Raw genomic sequence first — 23,920 nt, 5'->3', positions numbered from 1 at the left:
CCTGTGCCCGATGCTGCAGAGGAAGGTGAAAAATGCTCAGGGTCTCTACTTAGCTGACCTGGGAAAAAATTCCTTCCTGACCCCAACTATGGTGATCAGTTGAACCCTGAGCATGTGGGCAAGACCCACCAGCCAGATACCTGGGAAAGAACTCTCTGTAGTAACTCAGAGCCTTCCCAGTCTAGTGCCCTATCTCTAGCCTTTGGGGATTTTTGCGACTAGCAGTCGCAAAAGGGCCACATGCCGTAGTAGGCAGTCTCATCATACCATCCCCTCCATAAACTTTTCAAGATCAGTCTTGAAACAACTTGGGTTTTTTGGCGCCCTCTGCTTTTCTGGAAGGCTGTTCCAGAACTTCACTCCTGTGATGATCAGAAACCTTTGTCTAATTTCAAGTTTAAACTAGTTGATGGCCAGCTTATATCCCTTTTTTCTTGTGTCAACATTGACACTTAAATAACTCCTCTCCAGCCCTGGTATTTATCCCTCTGATGTATTTATAGAGAACAAAATCATATCTCCCCTTAGCCTTCGTTTGATTAGGCTAAACAAGCCAGGCTCCTTGAGTCTCCTCTCATAAGGTAAGTTTTCCATTCCTCTGATCATGCTTGTAGTGCTTCACTATACCTGTTACAGTTTGAATTAATCTTTCTTAAACATGGGAGACCAGAACTGCACATAGTATTCCAGATGAGGTCTCACCAGTGCCTTCTATGATGGTACTAACACAGTAGTGGGCAACCTGCAGGCCACACGCAGCCCGTCAGGGTAATCCGCTGACGAGCCACTAGACAGTTAGTTTACATTTGCATGGCCACCTGCAGCTCCCAGTGGCTGCGGTTCACCATTCCTGGCCAATGAGAGCTGCGGGAAGCAGCAGCCAGCACGTCCCTGGGGCCCACACCACTTCCCACAGCTCCCATTGGCCTGGAACGGCAAACCGCGGCCACTGGGAGCTGCAGGCGGCCGTGCAAATGTAAACAAACTGTCTGGCGGTCCACCAGCAGATTACCCTGACGGACCACAGGTTGCCCATCATGGACTAACGCTTCCCTGTCTCTGCTCAAAATGCTTTGCCTGATGCATCGTAGGATTGTGTTAGCCTTTTTTATGGCCGCATCACATTGGGTGTCTTGTAGTCATCCTGTGATCAATCCATACACATAGATCTTTCTCCTCTTCTGTCGCTTCCAACTGATATGTCCCCAGCTTATAGCAAAATTTCTTGTTAGTCCCTAAGTACATGACCCTGCACTTTGCACTATTAAATTTCATCCTACTTCTATTACTCCAGTTTTCAAGTTCATCTAGATCTTTTTGTATGACATTCCAGTCCTCCTCCATATTGACAATACCTCCCGATGTTGTTTCATCGTCAGATTTTATTAACACACTCCCACTTTTTGTGCCAAGGTCATGAAGTAAAATGCTAAATAAGACTGGTCCCAAGACCAGTCGCTGAAGAACTCCACTAGTAGCCTACCTCCAGCCTGACAATTGATCGTTCATTGTGACCTATTGTAGTCTCCCCTTTAACCAGTTCCTTATCCACCTTTCAATTCTCATATGAATCTCCATCTTCTCCAATTGGACTAATAATTTCCCACATGGAACTGTATCAAATACCTTACTGAAATCCAGGTAGATTAGATCTACTGCATTTCGTTTGTCTAAAAAAACAGTTACTGTCTCAAAGAGATATCAGGTTGGTCTGGCACAATCTACCTTTTGTAAAACCATGTATTTTATACCAATTACCGTTTACCTCTATGTCCTTTACTACTTTCTCTTTCAAAATTTTTTCCAAGACCTTGCATACAATTGAGATCAAACTAACAGGCTTGTAGTTTCCTGGATCACTTCCCCTACCTCCCCTTTCTTAATAATAGGTACTGTATTAGCAATTCTCCAGTAATAGAGTATGATCCCTGAGTTTACGGATTTATTAAAAATCCTTGCTATTGGGCTTGCAATTTCATGTGTCAGTTAGTTTAATATTCTTGGATGCAGATCACCTTGGTCCCCCAATTTGGTCCCAGTAAGCTGTTTGAGTATAATTTACACCTTGGATGTTGTAATCTTTACTTCCATATCCTTGTTTACATTAGCCACCCTGCCACTATCCCTAAAGTCCTCATTACCCTTATTAAAAACTGCAGCAAAGTATTCATTCAGGTGTTAGGCCATGCCTAGGTTATCTTTAATCTCAACTCCATTCTCTGTGCTTAATGGTCCCACTTCGTCTTTGTTTGTTTTCTTTTTATTTATATGGCAAAAGAACTTTTTACTATTGGTTTTAATTTCCTTTTCAAGGTCCAACTCTGCCTGGCTTTTGGCAGTTCTCACTTTTTCCATACACTTGCTAATCCTTTCCATCTTCCATTCCTTCTAGGCTTTCTGCTTTCTGTTAATAACCTGTTTGAGGTGTTAGCTCATCCAATTTTGTCTGCAACCCTTCTTTACAATTTCTGTCCCTTTCCTTGTGATGCAGGCTTGAGATAGCTTCAGGAACTTTGATTTAAAATAATTCCAAGCCTCCTCCACATTCCAATTCTTGAGTTCTTCAGTGTAGTCCACTTCCCTATCTAATTTCCTTATTTTTTTAAGTTTGCCCTTTTGGAATCAAGGATCCTAGTTGCAGACATATTTTTTATTTATCCTTCCATTTAATTTAAACTGAGTTAAATTATGATCACTCGAACCAAGGCTGTCCTCTACAACCAGTTCTTCTGTGAGGTTCTCACTACTTACCAATATTAAATTTAAAATGGCATTACCTCTTGTTGGTTCAGTGACTATTTGGTGAAAAATCTGTCAGCTATCACATCCAGGAATATCTGGGCCCTATCATTATTAGTAGCATTTGTCCTCCAATCTATATCTGGGAAAGTAAAGTCTCCCGTAATCACACAATTCCCAGTAGTATTTATTTAATTAAAAATATCAAAGAAGTCTCTATGTGATGGTCTGTACCCCTGTGTTCACCCCTTTCACAGGAACGTGGTCAATGTTATATAAAGTATGCCTTGTGATGTATTATTTGAAAACTCATAATTTGTTGATCATTATTGCCCTGATAAAATATATGTGGCAACATTGTATGTAAAGTTATAAGATTCCTCTCTATGGTATGACTAAGACACGTTCCATGTCTGGGGAGTGGCAACAAACTAGGTCCTCAGAGATAAAAGGCAAGCTGATGCCTCAGCTAAGTGCCAATAAAATCAAATAAAAACCATCACCTGAGTAAGTGGCCAGTCTTTGGCAGGAAAGAGGGTGTGGGTAAAAAAATCTACATCTTGACAAAGAAACAGCTGGGGTTCCCGTCCACACAGACTTTCTGTCTCCTGAACCTCAGCTGGAGATACTTTTCAAAGAAGAGAAAGAACTATAAGAAGGGAGAGCAGATGCCCCCAAATTATGGCTCCCTTTCTCTCTGCCTATGGCATCCACAACATCTGAAGAACAAAGGAAGCAGCATTGTACTGTGGGAGAGATCCTGACTGAAGGAAATTCAGCCAGTTAAACTGCTGAAACGTGGTGAGAGAGGCCTTTGCTTTGAATTCACTCCTTTTTGATAAGAGAGGCATTAGTTGCATTTTGCTTTTATCTCTTTTGTAACCAATTCTGACTTTTATGCGTCATTACTTATATTCACTTAAAATCTATCCTTTTGTAGTTAAAAAACTTGTTTTATTGTTTTAGCTAAACCAGTGTGATTAGATTGAAGTATTTGGGAAATTCCATTTGAGATAAAAGGATTTTTGTATATAATGTGCTATTAATAAAATGACAGCCTTTATAGGAGCTTGTATGGTCCAAGAGAGGGCTAGGCAGTACAAGATGTACATTTCTGGGGAAAGTCTGAGAATGGGAGTTTGCTGATGTTGTTCTGCAGTATAATTCAAGTGTGGCTGGCTGCAGCACTCATATAATCTAACGGGGTAACTTACATGCTGAAGGCTCTGTGTGAGCAGACCAGGAGTGGTTGCTCTCACAGTGAAACAGTGTAAAAGTCACCCCAGGCTGGAGAAATGAGAGGACACAGCTGTTCATGAGTCCAAATTGTACCCTGGGTATGACACACTCTAGCCATATCCAGATTGGATCCTGGGGTTTTGTAGCAGACCCCAAGCACTATTCTAAACCTCTGTTACCTTTCTTCCGCAATGTTATTTTGACCCAAACAGATTCTGTTTTATCCATTTCATCACTTCTAATTTCTTTACAGTCTACCACATCATTAAAATACAATGCTACTTCACCACCAATATCTTTATTTCTGGCTTTCCTGAACAACACTTACCCTTCAATACCTGTGCTTCAGCCATGACTACTAGTCCACCATGTTTCTGTTATCCCTATATCATCTGGTTTCACTTCGGGCACCAGTAGTTCTAGTTCTTCCATTTTGTTACCCCTAGTCCTTGCATTGGTGTACAGACATCTTAGTTGTTTCTGCTCGGCTTCACCTAGATTCCTCACCCTATTAGATACAGTCATTCTACTGCCAGTTAATGTCATTGGTATTGGCAGTATCTTTCCTCTTGATGTCCATTCTCCTATCCTTTGTTTTTCCTTTCTCCATTGCTGTATCCTCTCTTGATTTTTCTCCCACTCAGTGTTACAATCAGGCATGGAGATTATAGAATCATAGAATCATAGGACTGGAAGGGACCACAAGAGGTCATCTAGTCCAGTCCCCTACACTCATGGCAGGACTAAGTATTATCTAGACCAACCTTGATAGGTGTTTGTCTAACCTGCCCTTAAAAATCTCCAGTGATGGAGATTCCAAAACCCCCCTAAATAATTTACTCCAGTGCTTAACCACCCTGACAGTTAGGAGTATTTTCCTAATGTCCAGCCTAAACTGCAGCCCCTTTGAGTGACTTTCTCAAAGACATTTTGGAAGTCTAAATAAATTACATCAGCCAATTCTCCTTTATCCACTATTTTATTGGCTCACTGAAAGAGGAGCTCCGATAGATTTGTGAGGCACAATTATCCTTTCCAGAAGTCCTTCTGATTAGACCCTTTCAGATCGTCTAGATTTTTTACAATTCTAGTTTTAATGACCATTTCAGGCAGTTTAACTGGTAAAAAAATTAAGGTTTACTAATCTATAATTTCTTGGATCTCCTATTTTTTTAAAAAAAATATAAGTATTATTTTTGCTACTTTCCAATCCTCTGGTGTAGTAATTGGTTTTATTGAGATTTCATATTTTTCATAGCAACTAAGCCATTGTGCCAGGCACTGTACAGACAGATTGAGACCATCCTTGCCCTAAAGAGCTAACAGTGCAAACAGACAGGACAGACAAAGGTGGGAGGGGAATAGAGGCTTTGGAGAGATGATGTAACTTGCCCGATGTCATGCAGAATAGCTGGAAATAGAACCCAATGCTCCTGATTGCTGTGACCCATCAACAAAGCTCCCTCTGAACATATATATGGATAGAATCATAGAAGATTAGGGTTGGAAGAGACCTCAGCAAGTCATCTAGTCCAACCCCCTGTTCAAAGCAGGACCAATCCTAACTAAATCATCTCAGCCAAGGCTTTGTCAAGCTGGGCCTTAAAAACCTCTAAGGATGGAGATTCCACCACCTCCCTAGATAACCCATCTAGTGGTTCAGCACCCTCCTAGTGAAATAGTGTTTCATAATATCCAACCTAGACCTCCCCCCACTGCAACTTGAGACCATTGCTTCTTGTTCTGTCATCTGCCACCACTGAGAACAGCCTAGCTCCATCCTCTTTGGAACCCCCCATCAGGTAGTTGAAGGCTGCTATCAAATCCCCCCTCACTCTTCTCTTCTGCAGACTAAATAAGCCCAGTTCCCTCAACCTCTCCTCGTAAGTCATGTGCCCCAGCCTCCTGATCATTTTCATTCCCCTCTGCTTGACTCTCTCCAATTTGTCCACATCCTTTCTGTAGTGGAGGCCCCAAAACTGGACACAATACTCCAGATGTGGCCTCACCAGTGCCAAATAGAGGGGAATAATCACTTCCCTCGATCTGCTGGTAATATTCCTACTAATGCAGCCCAATATGCCGTCAGCCTTCTTGACAACAAAGGCACACTGTTGACTCATATCCAGCTTCTCGTCCACTGAAATCCCAAGGTCTTTTTCTGCAAAACTGCCGCTTAGCCAGTCGGTCCTCAGCCCCTAGCAGTGCATGGGTTCTTCCGTCTTATGTGCAGGACTCTGCACTTGACCTTGTTGAACCTCATCAGATTTCTTTTGGCCCAATCATCCAATTTATCTAGGTCATTCTGGACCCTATCCCTACCCTCCAGCTTATCTACCTCTTCCCCCTCAGCTTAGTGTCATCTGCGAACTTGCTGAGGGTGCAATCCATCCCATCATCCAGATCATTAATGAAGATGTTGAACAAAACTGACCCCAGGACCGACCCCAGAGGCACTCCGCTTGATAGTGGGGTTGTGCAGTAATTTTTGTTGTCAGAATGGGGTCACAGTGCAGTGAAGTTTGAGAACCACTGATTTGGAACACTTGGGTTTGTACCATCTGACCCTAGGATACAATATATTCTCACTGGGCTCCCGTAAAATATGACATTGAATATTTATTGTTCATTCCAATGTTCTGATTGGCTGCTTAGGCCTTTTTGATACACACCGTATTTAAATACAGTTCAATATTAATACATCATCAGAGTTATCCAGCCACTGTATTTCCGTAACAGAAGTTCATAAACACATGGGATAAATAAGCTTACTGGAGTAAAATGATATGGAAATCTTTTCTCAACTAACTTTAGTGATATTTTAAATACCCTGCTATAAGCTTAAGCAGGAAATGCAGCCAAAACATGTAAATATTTTTCCCTGGAGTACCCTCCCCTCCCCAGGTGCCTACATCAATGATTTCCTGGCAATCTGGGTGCATCTTTAAACTGTTTTAGTGCCTCATAAAAAAGCCGTACTTGACAATGTTAAACAGCACTTGATTTAGCTTTTCTACTAAAACTAACTGTTCCTGTAATTGGCTACACCACCCGGGAAGTGCTGTTGAAGGAAATTTCTTGGCAGGTTCTCAAAACTGACTTATTTTGACTAGCCTTCCGCTGCTAATCCCCACTCCAGCACTATCTATTCCCACTGTTGTACTTGAACATTAAGGGAAAAAAGGAAATATATGAAACCAAACAAATTATATGATCCACTGCCCTTGAAAGATAGGGCTTTCCCAAGAGCAGTTTCCCCTTTGCCTTGCTTTAGGTTCTCTCTCCTCCTCCCCTAGCCCACTGCACTCAGCCCACCACCAGTCAACTGCTCATTGTGAGTTAAACTTAACCTTGTGTGGAGTGCTTACACAGACCACCAGATCAAAATAGAGCTCAAGTGGGACTTAAGTGTTACCTGTAGCCTTTTATTTGTTCCTTTATATGGCCAGCTCTTCAGAGCAGTGACTGTTTCTTTCTTTCTAGGTATAATGTGGTAGTGGGTAGCTATTGATGGTATTTCCCTGATGGTTATTGTGCTTCTATTAGAAACTGTTTGGTGACTTCAAATTTGGGGTTGAAAGCTCTTCACGTTCTCTGCTTTAATATGTATGAACAGTATTCTGTTCTCCTTATGTGTATTGTGGTGGGGCAGCTACCACACATAGGCATGAGAAGGGTTAAGGCAGCCTTGGAGGGGCTGCGCAGAACCCAGCCAATCAGGAAAGGGAGAGCCAATCAGGAGAAGGCTTGATGGAGCAGCCAATATATAAAGGGCTGCTCAGCAGAGCAAGGGGCAGCCTCTCCCTGGAGGACAAGGGGGAAGCACTGTCTGCTGAGGTGCACCAGAGATACTGCAGTGCTGGGCAGGGTAGCAGTGCAATAGGGGAGCTCTTGGCTGACGATGGCCAGACTGAGGCCCTGAGGCAAGGGCAGGGAAGGTGCTAGGGCTATGGGGGAAATGGCCCAGGGAAAGTAGGCAGCGGGAATAGTGGCTGCCAGCTATAAAAACAACAAGGAGTCTGGTGGCACCTTAAAGATAGCTATATTTTCCCTGGGCTGGGACCCAGAGTAGCAGACGGGCCTGGGTCTTTCCCCCCACTTTACCGCTAATTGCCAGTAAGGAGAGTGACCTAAATCCAGACTGCAGTTTGCCATTAAAGCCAGGGCTAGACTAGAGACGGCAATTGGCCGCTGAGGCAAGTGGAAAGACTGAGGACCACCCATCCCCCGAAAGCGGGGAGACAGCGGGCTGGGGCACAGCCGGAGGGCCGTGTCTCGAAGAGGACATCGCGGTCCGGGAGCAACGTGGGTCGAGATGGTGGAGGAAGTGGAAGTAATGGCGAGTGAGACACCGCTAGTGAAAGGGGCTCTGGTGGTCCGAGAGCTAATTCCCAGCACAACCAGCAGGAGGCACTGCGGTGGTGAGTTGGCATTTTTACAGTATGTAACTCCCACCAAGAGCTTTCTGGGAACGTGATGGTGGTCTGTATATGTCAGGAAAGTAGAATACACTTGAAGTGGTTTGCTGTGCTCATCATGGGGGAGAATTTAGCCCCTAGTTTTAACACCAACTCAGTGTCGGGAACAGCCCATCCACGAGAGAGCCATGGTGAGAACAGAGGTGTACTAAGCTCAGCAGTTTAGGTTAGCAGGGTTTTGTGCAAATCTCTTTCTGGTTTCTCTTCACACCCAGATGAGCTAAACTTCAAGTTTCAGATTTTAAAAACACAAAAACTGAAGGGAAAAATAACTCACAGAAGCCAAGTTCAGTTTTATTTCAGGTCAAAACCACTAAATTTTGCCAGGTTTCCACTTAAAAGCATGAATGGACCAAAACCTTCCCTCCTTCTCCATGTTTTTGGTGGTAATTCTACTGAGATATGCTCAAAACACAAGGAAAAAAATTTTTAATGAATTATTTGAATTAAACCCTGAACAATTTACAGAATAAACTTGCTAATAGTTATGGTCCAGTAAAGCCTCAAATGTGCTAGGCATTGTTATAATATCTAAGAACGTAGAGCCTCTGCCCATTGTATGATTCACGTAAAGAATGACTCTGCCTTCCTTCTTATAAAGAGATTTAATAGCTTGGAAACTGTAGCGATGTGTCCTTATTACCAAAGCTTCATTATTTTTGCAAAATACGCTGCAGCACTTTGTACATGATAAAGTATTATCTTAAATAATTAAAACCAAGTCATGGTTTTCAAGTGTACGAACAAAGTAGGTCTTGTAAGACACTATTTTTGTATGTATTTACTCACAGAATTCAGTGACTTGCAATGGCTCTCAAGCAGTTGTGCAGGTTAGAGAAGTTCTGCTGAACTTGCTATATTAAAATAACATCAAGACATGACAATAGTTGTTTCAGTGGTTGTCCACTGGTTGTGGCCTTCTGTGCCTCACAGTGTAGCCAAAGGCATATTTTGAAGACTGACGAAAGACGCCCTCCTGTGTCTTGATGCTATGAAGGTGAGCTGTGCATACATTAAGAGAAGAATAGCCATTTGCATTTCAGACACACATCTAACCTTTACTAATTTTGATCCCGGTCTGTAAAGATTTGCATATTTGCTTAACTTTAATCACATGAGTAATCCCACTGAGTTAAAGTTAAGCACCTCTATACATCTGCAGGATTGTGGTCCCTGCTTTAACAATATCGGTATAGTTAAAGCGGTACAGACTGCCTAGTATGATTGCAGTTATATTGCTTTAACTTATTCCTAATTTATGGGGAGGGGAATATGCTGTATCAGTATAAAGCAGTTTTATACTGGTATAACTGCATCCAAACTAGGGGCTGCACTGGTATAACTGTCAGTAGAAAAATCACACCATGACCAAAATAGTTATATTGGTACAGAAATTGTGTGGGTTATTCATTCTGAATAGTGGTCTGTGTGTAAAGGAAAGTCTTAGTGCATTGGAAACCATTGTCCCCGATACCCACTGACCCTAAACCTAAAATGGCTTCATTTTACATAACCTTGCAGGCCAGTTAAAAGTCTGACATTAATCAGTTCTTTTTCTTCTGATGCATCTCAAGTTTCTCTTTCAAAGGAAATATTAATCTGTAGCTTTATCTCTCTAATTTTTGTTTGTTTTCAAGAGAATTTTTGTAAAGATTTCCCAAGTTATGTTTAGTCTGGTTGCAAATTGTTATATCAACACACTTTTGAATCTGCCCTGTCACACACACATATAATATCCATAACTGTGAAGAGCAGTATGGCTCTTGGCAGCTGTAGCTCCCCTTTTGTCTCTTTCTAGGCTGGGCAGTGGGTTTATTATGTTAGAGCCAAGAGACATTTAGACTTGCGTGAGGTCTGTTTCAGACTAGCAGTCTGGTGGTGTTCTAACATTTGCATGACGGCAGAAGCAGGAATAGGGTGGAAAATGGATAATTAGGGCTCATTTATAAAGATTATTAATGATTCTGGTCATAGTTAAATTATGAAAAATCCTGAATATCAACCTTCTGATTTTTTTCAGCTGTCATTATATACCTTTGTATCTTGTGTTCTTTGCAAAGATTAAATGAAACAGCAGACTTAGATACATTTGATAAAGTTAAAGATTTTCTGCTCTACTGGCAATGAAGAAAAGGTGACCACTGAAGAAAATTTAGATCAATATATTTGCAATGCTAATTCCCACTTTGCTAATCCAGCAACTCTTGCAATAAGACCTATTTCCTCACCTCAATTCTCAACAAAGATTTAATAGCAAAGGTCTCAAATTCCTAAGGCATCGTCACTTTCACAAACTGTTCCATGGTATTTACTAGTATATGATGGAGTATTGTCATAAAATGTTTAAACTGAAGAATACATATAACAAAGTAACAAAACAGTATGTGGTGCATTGAAATTGAATTGTAGCAAATGCAATAGGTCAGTTTAGTTACGTGGTTTTTTAGAGTTTTAACTTGCAGGTGGCTTTTTTTTTTTACATTATCCAGGGTCCCCATTTACACAAATTGTTTCCCTTCCTCTTTGTTATCTCTCTCCTGTCTTCTTCTAACAAGATAATGGTAAAGTAATGGCCCCTTTGCCCCCAATATCCTGGTGGATAATAATGGTTACAAATCAAATTTTTTTGGGAGGGATTGAGACTTCTGGTCACTATTATAATATTTTCCTGCCACTCATTTTCTCTGGATATACTTTTTGTGGTGGGAGTGCCCTTTCAGATGTTCCTGTATTTGGAAACATAATCTTGTTTAGATTCTGCTGGCTGTCACATCAGACCAAGCAAATCTCTTTACTTCCCCCTGCCTCTAGTGAATGTAGAAGACTGAAAATAGTTGTCAGAATAAAGACCCTCTTTAATTGTGTTTGGAATTGCACCTTTACCTTTAAAGGTCAATATTACCAATTGGTCATTTATGAAACCAGCTATCATAATGTGTGTATATATTACCTATATGGATAATAACAATAATACACCAAGACCATTTATTGATGTGTCTCAACCATTCTACACGGTCATGTTACACCTTACTATGAGATTTCAGCAAGGGAGAGACTTTACCTTGAGCATCATTGCTATTGTGATAGAAAAACAGTCATTTTAAGACAAATCTCTTTTAAAAATCATTATTATTTAAAATATTATTTCAAGTGCATTACAGACCTAACAGCTTGTTCCATCTGCTTGTCATGCTGTCTGTGTTCCATGTACATACCAACACAAAAGCTACACATTCATGTAGCATTGGCAACTACTCTTTAAAGTTTAAACAGTTCTTTGAGTGCCACGTGTCACACCAGATTGCTGTGAAGCGTCATTGAAGTGTGTTTCATGGAGTCAGTATGTCTCTGGATAAAATCAGGAGGCCCAGGGAATTTTGATTCAAGTTCCATGAACATAATTTAGTACAAGATTATTGCATATTAAAACTTATGAAAATGTTCGTCACAACTCATATTAGGGTTGGGGGTTGATATGACTGAATTCCAGACCAGAATATTTTAGAGCATAGGAAATTGCAAAAGGAAACACACCAAATGTCTATCAAGCATACTACTCTGTCTGTGACAGTGGTCAATCCCTGATATACTCCAGAGAAGGCATAATACACTCACAGTGCATCGTTGGGGAAATATTATATCATCACTTGGGGAAGAGGAGTATCTTTCTGATCCCAGATAGTGATCAGCTTATGCTCTGAAGCATGATGCCTGATAGCTCTTGTAATTTTGACCCAGCTAACATAATTCCAAATAATGAAGTAGTCGTAGTTATTAACAATTATAGTTGTTGCTGTTAATGATGATTGGGCTGTGAACTCATTAGGTCTCACAGAAGAACTTCAGGGGTAGGTCTGGGTTTCAGTCTTCTGTGAGGGACCAAACTCTTCACCTCCACATAACTATGTCCCTGATCCTCTGGATAGTTATTATTTATTAATATTGCTTATTGTATTATTCATTTGTATTATGTGCCCAGAGACCTCAATCAGAGAGGTTGTGCTTCAGTTTATGCTGATGTTATACAAATGTAGTAAAAAGATACTCCCAGCCAAAAAGCTTACAGTGTCATAGTAGCTGTCTGGTCTTTTTCCTTGATCTGCTTCTAGTGTTTCTTCCGGTTTCATTCAGTCGTAACTGCCCTTGGCTGTATATTGAGACTTCAGCCTTCAAGGCAGCTACCTGGGGTTTCAAGTGATTGGACAAAACAGAACTGAACTGTTGGAAAACAGTCAACTCACAATTTTGCCATTTCTCTCTTTTCATTTACAGATGTTTATACCTGAGACACTGCCCGGTTTGACCATTCTTAGAGCAGTCCTTGAGTGATATACTGTAGCCATAATTCACCAGAGTCTTTCAGACCATGTTAGGTGATAGAGCTGTAGCCTTTTGAATCTTTAATTCTTGCTGAAAGCTCTTTTTGATGGGGGGTTGAAAGTCAAAGGTTATAATCTGTTTAAAATGCATTCCAAATTGGACCAGCAGATTTTTTTTGTGCGGGGGAGCTAGTGTTGGAGATTATTGGAGTTTTTTATTATTTTGATTGTGATCCAACATTGTTGTTGTAGCTTCAGCAGAGTGCCAGAAACAAGGTTTACAGAGTATCACGTTTTATAGCCCCTTATGTGATGTTTATCAGGGTGGACTATGACATATTGAAATTGAATTTAATGAAATTATTGAAATTATACTTATACTGACCTGCTGCCAGTGCAGCCAAAAAGTCCGTCTTCTACAGGATTCCTCTCTGTCTAAACACAGACAGACAAGAAAGATATCTTTACAGGAATAGCTTGGTCTTTTGCTGCAATTGCCTCCACCAGTGAATCAGTGGGCACTAGTGACTGAATACCTAGACAGTACAGTGCTTAGACCTATGATAAATAGAAGGAGGGTATCTGAGTTTGTAAAGGCAGTGCAAGTATATTCGCTCTTGTACTGCTAAATTTGTGACTCTGAAAGGATTAGGCAAGTTAGTTTCTTTTCAGCGAAGGGATTCCTTTCTTTATGACTGCTGATCCCTTCGTTCCAAAGCTCACATTACAACCATTTATGAACTAAACAAGGCCTTGTCTACACACAAGGGTGTACCACTTTAACTCTACCAGAATAGTTAAAGCAGTGCAATCCCCCTTAGTGTGGATGCAGTTTTATTGGTATAAAGGTGCTTTGTACCTGGAGAGCTATTTCTGTATCGGAAGGGGAATAAGCTATACTGGTATAAGGCACATTTATATAACTGCATACACATGAGGGCTTGTACCAGTATATAACTACTTTGGTAAAACAACACACCCCTAACCAAAATAGTTATACTGGTACAAAAACTGTGTGTAGACCTGGCCAAAGACTGGAGAACTCACATCTGCTTTCAATGATGACTACTCATTAAATGTATCCACTAATTACAGTAGCAGTCTATCTTGCAAAGCTAGCATCTGATAAATCCTCCAGAAGTGGTTGCTTTGGTTTCTACTAGCTGCAGCCACTGTTCATCCCTGATGAAAGGGACCATGTTGTTTGGCTGGAAACTTACTCAGCTATGCTTGATCCTTTGATTCTATTTTAGCAGACAGTTGAACAAGAGCTAAAGATTTGATACCTATTAGTAATAGTAAAAAGAAAAGGAGTACTTGTGGCACCTTAGAGACTAACAAATTTATTTGAGCATAAGCTTTCGTGAGCTACAGCTTATGCACAAATAAATTTTTTAGTCTCTAAGGTGTCAGCAGTACTCCTTTTCTTTTTGCGAATACAGACTAACACGGCTGCTACTCTGAAACCTGTCATTACTAATAGTGTGACTCAGCTCTGTTGCACTCTGGTAGTACACAATCAAGTAATAAACTTGATATAGCAAGACTAAGCCCTTTGTGCCTTTTAATGAACCAGGGTCATAATCACTAGCACTTTCCCTATATGTTTTACTGATTTGTTCCTGTACTTACTAACGTGAAAGGTCCAGATTGCAATATAGCTCAGCAAAGGATTCATATTGCTATTGCAGCAACTGCTAAGATGACAAAATTCATGAATTTAGCAACATAATGACAAGTATTAATAAGCCTCATCCTAAATCGCATTCAGATTCCAAAATTTAGTTCTATCATCTTTTAGTTTAGCTTCTCAGTATACAGTATTCCTTTGGTGTTTATGATACATCAGCTTTTGAAGCATCATCGCATAACATGTTTGGAAGTGCTAGCAAAGTGTTGCACTTCTATTTTATGTCAAAATACCATTATGGAGTTCGTCCTTTCAGTTAGAGCCATAATGGTGTATAGCTGGTTTAGGTGATACTGCAATTGAAAGATGCTGAACAATTCTTAAAAAGATTTTGCACGCACCTCAGAGATTTAAGTTACCTTAAAATTTTTCTAAAATACCTGCAGCTTTTAAGGTCATCACAGCTTAATAAAGTAGTAGTTAGTAAGGGTCTATTATGTCAGTGTTTTGATGCATTTTTGAATGAATATTTCCATGTCATTCTGTGTGTCGGGAATGCATTTCTGACTAACTGATGACTTAACAATTTCTCTGTCTATATAATCAATAAAAGTGGCACTGTGAAATGTGATTCCCTTTGGTCTGCAGGCCAGCATTGGGTGGTCTCCTTACATCATCTTATCGGCAACACCAAGAGTCCTTGGCAGCGGAAAGAGAGAGGCGACGTCAGGAGAGAGAAGAGAGGTTGCAAAGGATAGAGCGGGAAGAGAGAAACAAATTCAAGTAGGAGATAATAGTGTTTGTTAATGGTTTGTTGCCTTAATGCAATATGTTCCTAAATAATAGGGAAATTACATGGCAGTGTTCTTCCTCCAGCTATGTGTCAAGGTATAAACGTGTTTAAAGATTGATATATTAAACAAAAGGTATTATGAATTGTAGCATTTAATGAAACTGTCAGTTTGTGTGTACCCAGCCAATTATACTGGCTAGATAACTGCACAGGCCCCACTTCATTAACCAATTTACTCTCCCTCAAACCATAATGTTTAGAAGATGTAGGGGCTTTTGGAGGGATCTCTTGCTGCCTTAATTTTTTGCTAAGTAAAAACATTTCACTTTTGGGAGCCTATGGCACTTTTTTAGAATGCTTTACCTCCATTCGCTTTAATGCATTGAGAGTCCTAGAAAATAGATGTATTGGAATCACTGCACAAACGAAATACAGGGCCTAATCCAAACCCCACTGAAGTCAATGTAAAGATATTCATTGACTACAGCGGGCTTTGGACCAGGCACATCGAGTTAAAATTTATATAGATCCCTCCCAAATGGGAGAAATCAAACCATTCTAAATTAAATAATTTTCCAAAGGCCTGAAATTCAGTATACGTATTCGGGAGCTTGCAGGAGTTGTGGAAATGCCAGATATAAAGAATTGGTTACCCTGTTTGTTAGTTGTACAGTGTCATAGCAGATCTCATTGGTGTGGGACTCCTTGTCCATCTGCAGTTATGAAGTATTCTCTGCAAACTGTGCCTAGAAACAATAATTTCACTGTGTCATAATTAGGGGTGTGAGGAAAAGAATATCTTTCATCAAGTAGAAGTCAGAATTTTGCAGGCTATAGACTGGAAACAGTTGCTGTCTCCTCCATAAAGCATTTATTGTATAGCCCTAGAATATATATTAATAAGAATTTGGGCACTAGTTTTCATGGAAATTTGTCTATTGAGATGCAGGTTTAAGCCTTTTCTGTTTTAGTAAGCATCTAAGAAATGGAAGCAATCTATTGTGTCTATAGTGAAGCTGGGAAAGAGGGTACTTTTGCTTGAGGTTAGTAAGAGAGGTTATATCCAATCACAAATAGAAGAAAACAAAGAAAGTTACACATAAGCCTTCTTTAGTCAGCGGAGATGCCCTCCTGGCTCCAAAACACAGCTAGTTCAGTGAAGAAAAGAGGAGCAGGAGGGCAGGGACTAGGGCACCACAATAAAATCTTCAGCAGCCAAAAGCTGCCCAAGTTCTTCTGAAACAGAAGCAATTAGATCCTAATCTTCTAGCTCTAAGCTCCTTCCAAAAACTCTCCCTCCAAATGGTATCATATTGCTACAGCAGGCAGTCATGAGACAGCCAACATCAACTTTCAGAAAGGAAACTCCCAGACCAAAAAAGCCACCACAGAGCATTTGGCAGCTTGAATGACAGATCTGCACATCTCACCCGCAACATGCAGTGATAGTGCTGCCATCGGGGATGGTTCCTAAGGTTAGAAAAATGAGAACATAACAGTGAAGTAAAAAAAAAAAATCTTAATCCCATTCCACGAGCCCCTCACAGTTGTTAAATTAAGAGTATAATCCTGTGAAGTGCTGAACAGCCCAAATTCCTACATACAGTGGTGACCCTTAAAATTTTCCAGTTAGCTAAGATGTGATTGAGATAACAAAACTTGTTTCGGTACCTGTGCAATATTTGAGTTATTTTCCATAGTAAATATAGAGCAGGGTTTCCCACAGTACAAGACATTCTCCCAGGATGGAGAAGGGGTGGAGACGATTAGCCTGGGGTACATGGAGAGGCCTCTCCGGGTATATCTACGCTGAAGTTAGACACCTGTGGCTGGCCCATGCCAGCTGGCTTGGGCTCGCGGGATTCAGGCTAAGGGACTGTTTAATTGCAGTGTAGACATTCGGAACTGGGATGCAGCCCGAGCTCCGGGACTCTCACCCCTCACAGGGTCCTAGAACCCGGGCTCCAGGCCGAACCCGAACATCTACACCACAATTAAGCAGCCCCTTAGCCCAAGTCAGCTGGTCCAGGCCAGCCACAGGTGTCTAACTGCAGTGTACAGATACCCTCAGTGTTCTCCAGAACCTCAGCTTTCTTTTATTTTAAACGTTAGTCTCCTAGCTGTTAGGGTTGCAGAGAAAATGTAGAAACTGTGAACCAGTGTCTAACAAACACGTTGATGGTGTTGTTAGTTTGCAGAGAGACTGAAATAATAACTCTAAGATGTGCACTGCAGCTTTCATTTCAATGGGCGCTAATTCCAATGCCAGTGATGAATGTCAGCATTATAGACTGTTTCATCTAAGCATGTAAGAAAGGAAGTATCATATTCTGAAGATCTTCACCATCTGCTCTGAGTGACTGCTCATTTGGGGTAGGGTCTTAACAACACATGGTAGGATTGAAGGGGAGCTAGATCAGTTTCATTCTCCTGAAGGGGACTCACCTTTTTTAAGGTTTAGGAACCAATGGTCTAGAGAACAGTGCAAATGTTTAAGTATCTTTATCTATATATACAATTTGACACGTTTTTATGGGTGACATCTGCATGTGAGTGCTAAGGAAGGGGCATGATAACTGTCTTCAGATGTTTGATTGGTGCATGCCCCAGGGATGGTGAATAATTATTTCATTGGATACAGAGTATAAAAAGGAATAATGGGATGTGATCAGTAAGTGGAAGATTTCTGGAAAACTTCCTGGCACTGAGGTCTTATAGGCTGAGAAATAGTCTGAAGTGATGAAAGTCCCATCAGTTTTGTCTAAACACTTGACAAAACACTGTGAAATGGACTGCAGGGAACAATCTTGCATCGCCAGGGGTGTGGGCTAGATGTTCTGACAGGACTTCTAACTTCTGCAATTCTTATATACCCCTATGAGATAAACATGCTGCAAATAATATAAAGAACATTTCAGCAATAAAGATCATGGGTGGGACATCACACCCAGTAATTACACTACCCAAGTGTCAGGCAAAGTTGATCTGGCAAACGTGAAAGAAAAGAGTTGCTTGGGGAGTTGTGGGAGGAGAGAATAAGAGGAACTGGAGGAGAAAAAATAGCAGAAATGTGAGGACAGATATAAGTAGTGGCATTTGAGGACTTGTAACTTGTCCAAAAGTCAGGGCCATGAGAAATAACAGGCAAACATAGAATTATGTGCCAGAAATTCTATTTTCGGCTTCTAAGCCTGTAATTCAAAGTTGCCCATTTTTATTCTATGCTTAGTATCCTTCCCCACTGTACATATTTGGCGTGATGTGACATAGAGTGTATCTATGCACATCTGAACACACATACCCCCTCTTCCACATTTATTTAGAGAGTAGATGCAAATGTCTTCAGTGTAGATAGTCAGCCTTCATTACCTTTAATTGTCTTGGGTTTAGATGTTTATTTCTCTTATTATTTACATCTGTTACCTTCCTTATTCTTGTTCCTTCTTATTCCTTGATTTCCTCTGCAACTTATTGCAACTTTAGCCGTGATTATTTAGACAAAAGAGAGGAACTAAGGCAAGCAAGAGAAGAGAGGTTTGTACCTTTTGCTTCCTGCTTTCGGTTGCTTTCCGCTTATTATGTCCGTTATTGTGTGGCTATTGACTATTTAAGTGCACTTTTAACCTGGCATGCAAGGGACAATTTTATTTAAAAAGAAACCTATAAGAATGTTGTACTTTCACTAAAATGAAAAATGAGTCCAGTCATGGGCGTAGGAATAAATAAAAGTGCAGCAGGACTGGTAGGCATGGGATTGGTTGATTGACATAACTTATCTGTTGATTTGGGAAATAATACCAAGTATTACATTTGCACCAGAAATTTGCCCAAATATTAGTATGGTTATAGTTCTTCTAAACCAGTGTTTTTCAACCGATGGGTACAAATCTTCAGGGGAGGTCAGTCAGGTGGTCATGAGCCACTGAAAATTGTATTATTATCTAAAGCAAAGAAAATTGGTTATCAAAAAAAATCTCATTCCCCCACTCCCAGCATACCCTTATCCTTCAAGGTTCAGTATTTTCTCAGAACCACTCAAAACACACAAATAAATGATGTAGGTTTAACATTGTTAGCACTGATACTTTTTTTTATTCTTTCATAATAAATATAATGCTAGTTTCAAAATTTTTTACTCCAAATAAAAGATTACCAACTGGAAAGGTTGAGAAACACCGTACTAAGCAATTGGGTTCCTACGCCTATGAAAGCAAGTTTTCAAGGAGCACTCAAGTAACAGACTTTGTCTTCCAGTAGTTTAACCTCCGTTTTCAATAGTGGTTATTAATGACGAGACGGAATTCTTGTTTTCACCTGCAAAATGTGCATGTCACTAACCAGATAACAGACAGAAGAAATCAAGAGTGCTACAATTCTGTTTTGCATAACATATGCCGCATCCTTACCATTGAGAGACTACTGGACAAAGTGACCCATGGAATCCTTTAAAAATTGTGTTTCATTACATTAATGTGAAGAAATCATCTAACTGGTAGATTTCTCTCTGGCAGTACAAATCATCACAGGAGGCAATTTCCTCCTTCAAACTTAGTCTGACCCAGCAGCAATTCTGTTGTGGCTAAGGTGGCCATTATTAAAAATGATGTTGATGTTTCTAAAATCAAACAGAGGTTGATGTGCTTTCCCTCATCTTTACAGCCAAAAATATAGCCATTTAAAGCATCTTGTGAAATAAAACACATCTGACCGTATAAACACAAAACACTGATTGTAGCTGGGTAAAAACTTTTACCACCATCCTGCTGGTCGGCTAGATGTGAAACAAATTAGAAGTGAGCTCTCCAGTATTTTCAAGTTGTAATGGAACATGCTAAAGTAAGCTGGAGTATTTTTTTGGAAATGTTCACCAGCAGGGCATCATTGCTATGCTGTCTGGGCCAATTTTACCAGTCATTTGCAATATATCTTGATGTGTGTATATATATCTTGAAATGAAAAGCTAAACTCTTATTTCCTTCTTAAGAAGAAGAAAGAAACATCCCTCTTAGACAGTCCGTATATGTTGGAGGAAGAATCTACAATGGAGGTCAAACATGAGTCATCCATTGCATTGGCCTTATGTAATTTTTTTTATAAAGTCCTTTGCATCAGACAACTTCTGACAGTGCAATTTTTTTGCAAACATATATTCCACATTAAAACAAAATAAGCACAAAAAGCTCTGTTGAAATCCCCCATTGTCTAAGTTTCTCCAGGTTTTTGGAGCAGTCTTGTGTAGTATCACATATTATATGAGCCCCTGTATGCAATACCTATAGTAATTTATGTCGTGAGCCAGAGCCAATTGAAGTCAATGAGAGGTTTTCCATTGACTTCAGCGGGCTTTGGATCAGGACCTTAATGAGGAAGTAAAAAGTTTAACTCTGCATTTCCTTGGTTTTGCAAGTATGAATCAGTAATATTATTTTCATGTATTTTTGTACTTGATGGCAGATTGTCTGCAACGATCGTTTAAAAATGCCCTTGCAAAGGAACACGCCCAGACCCTTTCCTAGAGGTTTACAGTTCAAATGGAAATGTTCCTGTTCTTATTCTGACCTATACCTGCTGACTTTGCTGATACAGAGGGTTACGTAGAATTCCGAGGGCACTGCTCACAGATCTAGAGAACTTCAAATTACATTTTTATTCTCTTAAACAGAATCAGTGGAATTGATTGCTCATGAAACATACCAAACTGACAACCCAGGGGTTTGCTGCCTTTTAGCCACAGAACAGGTTCAGCATATGCACTGGCACTGCAAGTTGCCCTGACCTAGAGGAACACGGAAGCATGGATGGCGGCCGTGCCTCCGCCCTGGACTGGAAGAACCACACGTAGGAGAGAGACAGTAGTTCATTCTTTATCCTCATTCAAACCCTGGACTTCATAAGACTTCTAACAAGAAAGCTAATGTGATGGTGCTTTTGATAATATAGATACCTGCTCACTAGGAACTGAATTGAAACCGTCCACTTGTTTAACATAATTCACTTAACAAATGTGAAATGGAAACAACTTTTGGTCTAGATTCATACTTGTTGCCTATTGGTATAAAGCTCCATCTAGACCTTTGCTAATCCCCTGAGTTACCCAGTATCCATGGTTGTTGTGTAATGCCATGAGATCTGCTATATGGGTTCAGTTTTTACATTTTGACTAGATATAGCTGTGCATGTTGACAGACTGCTATTTTCCTGGTGAATTTAATTCTGCAGCACAAAGCCACAGAAGCTAAAAAGTTAAACAGCTGAAAAAGAGCAGAGGACAATAAAATATTGTAGTTCCCCATGTTACAGGGGGATCAGTCCTGATTGTTGCTGTAGTGCAGTGGCACATTGCAGAAAACTTCACTGCAGCCAGCTGTTCTGTACCTGGTTTAGCTAAGCGATCTATTTGAATGTCTCTTTATGAGTCCGAAGTTCCATCTGCTCAGTTTGTGGGGAGAGGGAAGGCTGAATACCTGACTGACTGTGGTTAAAATAAGGGCTGGTTTCATTAACTGTGTAACAAAAGACCATGATAATGTTTGTGAAGGGCTTTCTCTTCTTTTGGAAAAGAATCATTCTTTAGAATTGGCTTCATGCTAGAACTGTAAACAGTTCTTATTTTATAACCATACAAGTATGTGGCTTGTTATATTTTCATTCAGTTTGTAGGGGTTCCTTTTCCTACAAAAGCTCAGTTCAAAGCATGCCTATACCTCCAGAGGAATAAAAGAAAATGAGTTTGTTCGTCATTATTGCAGTTTATAATAATGCAACTTGCATCAGAAAACACAAGAAGTGCTCTTCAAAGACATCTTTATATGCTGTATAGTTATGCTTGTGAATGCGTGTGTCTGATTACTATATGCACTAAGCATGTTTATTACCACATCTGGCTGACTTCCTTACCGTTACTGAATTTAATACACACGTGTACATTAATTCTGCCTGTCAGGGAGGCAGGATTGGGGAAGGGGCTGTTCCTTGTTATGATGTGTTTACAGCAGTGGGTTATTGGAGGATGACCACATAGTCTTTCAGGGACATAGGCGGTAGTCTTGATTAACCTGTTTAACAGCTCACTTGTGGGTAAGACAGAGTCAGGAGCCTGTTACAGCTGTATTCATAAATTTATTCCTGAGCAAATAATGGTGGATAAAATTAGCAGACATCTGGAGGAGGCACATATTCCAAAGTTATTTTGGTCCAAATGTATAAAGCACAGTATGAAGAATATGATTGGTAGCTGGTCTTAATAAACAGTTAGTGAGTTCTGCCTGCCTAAAATGCAAAACAGATGTATCTTTGTTCTTTTAAACTGACTTTGATGAATAAACTATATGTGACGTCAGGTCCAAGCTATTGGATGTCTGAGTCCGGCAGAGAAATTTTTTAGAATAAAAAAAAGAAAAGTTTCCATTGTAGACTCCGGAGAGAACAAAGTGAATTCCAGTGCATTGCTCTTAGAGCAAATAGAAGCAGGTTCAAAGCCTTAGATAGTCCTCAGTCCAAATGTTTATTATTGGTATTATTTTCAGGGAGCGCTGCTTTTGTCTGCTGGACTAAACCACTTTCCCTCTCCCTGCAGCAAGTCTGGGACTTTGGCTATTTGCATCAGTTTAGGGGGCTGGGTTTGGGGGGAGGGGAGGCTTTTTTGGGGGAAGGGGGTGGAAGAGGGAGCAGGCAAATGCTTCCAGAAAGGAGGAAGGCAGGACTGTGTAGACAGGATACAATATCTGAGGATTGTTTAATGATACCATTTTTTGTTTTGTCATGAGCAACTTAATATTTTTTTGGCTAATATCTTTTACTTTGGTGCACTTTTACTGGCAGACTGACCCAGCAGTCAGTGTAGCACTGTACCCCTTGTGTCAGGAAGTCAGTTCATTCTCTGCAGGTGCGTCGTCCCTAAACAAGCATCAACCACTGGCTTCTCTTTCTTTACGGAAACCCTTTGGAATTTAACTTTCAGATACAAATACTTGGAGAAGTTGGCAGCTGAGGAGTATGAGAAGGAGCTGAAAAGTCGGAGTATATGCCGAGGCAGAAGTGAGCTGTCCTTGAACTTGAGCTCTCCTTCTGCCCCATCCTCTCCCATTCCCAAGTGCATCAGCCCAGCATCCATAGAGTCACAGGAGGAGCTGAAGACCCCTTCAACACCCCGTGGGACACCTCAGCCCCCTGAAGGTGAGTGCAAGGGAGGACGGGGAGAAAGGAGCTAATTTTCTCATTGCATCTCTCTGTTTAGCACACATTTTTTGTGCATGAATACAGAAATATAAGCTCTAGGGTGCCACAACTCATTTCAGGGGTCGTAACTTGACAGATTGGTCTGTGCTTTCTGTCTGCATTTTTCTCTTGCTTTCTCAAATGCCTTCTGAGCTACTCATGCTAGGAATATGTTATAATTCATTGTTGTTATTATTTATGGTTATTATTATTGCCCATTGTTCTTAGAACAAAATAATTAGAAAATGCAACGTGCAAAGGATCTTATTTTAGCATCATGTTCCTTGTCTATCAGTAGTTACTGAATACTAAAACAATAGTACTCCTGCCAACACAGTTTGCTTATGTGGATTCTCTGAAAGAAATGCAACTGCTGAATGCCAAGATTATAATAACCTTCCAGCATAGCACAGGCTGAATGTGACAAACAGAAGAAATATTAAATTTAAGGGGGAACTTTGTTGGTTATTTTTAATGCACACAAAAAATTTAAAATTTTAGCAAA

At 40.4% G+C, this 23,920-nt stretch overlaps 1 protein-coding gene across 5 annotated transcripts in view; it reads left to right on the top strand.

The window, feature by feature from the left end:
* FHOD3 (formin homology 2 domain containing 3) overlaps positions 1-23,920 on the top strand; it is a 611,741-nt gene that overhangs the window by 488,316 nt on the left and 99,505 nt on the right. For 3 of the 5 annotated variants that reach the window (XM_043540433.1, XM_043540432.1, XM_037889933.2), the window contains 2 exons: positions 15,054-15,188; positions 23,159-23,373. In XM_043540433.1, the coding sequence (XP_043396368.1) occupies positions 15,054-15,188; positions 23,159-23,373 (350 nt within the window). Of the gene's footprint in view, positions 1-15,053; positions 15,189-18,681; positions 18,733-23,158; positions 23,374-23,920 lie in introns of all 5 variants that reach the window. The other 2 variants (XM_037889932.2, XM_037889931.2) reach the window with 1 other exon arrangement.

The sequence above is a fragment of the Chelonia mydas genome, chromosome 2 (genome assembly GCF_015237465.2).
Source record: "Chelonia mydas isolate rCheMyd1 chromosome 2, rCheMyd1.pri.v2, whole genome shotgun sequence".
NCBI lineage: Eukaryota > Metazoa > Chordata > Testudines > Cheloniidae > Chelonia > Chelonia mydas.
The sequence above is the reverse complement of the archived record's forward strand: the minus strand, read 5'-3'. Positions and strand labels throughout refer to the sequence as shown.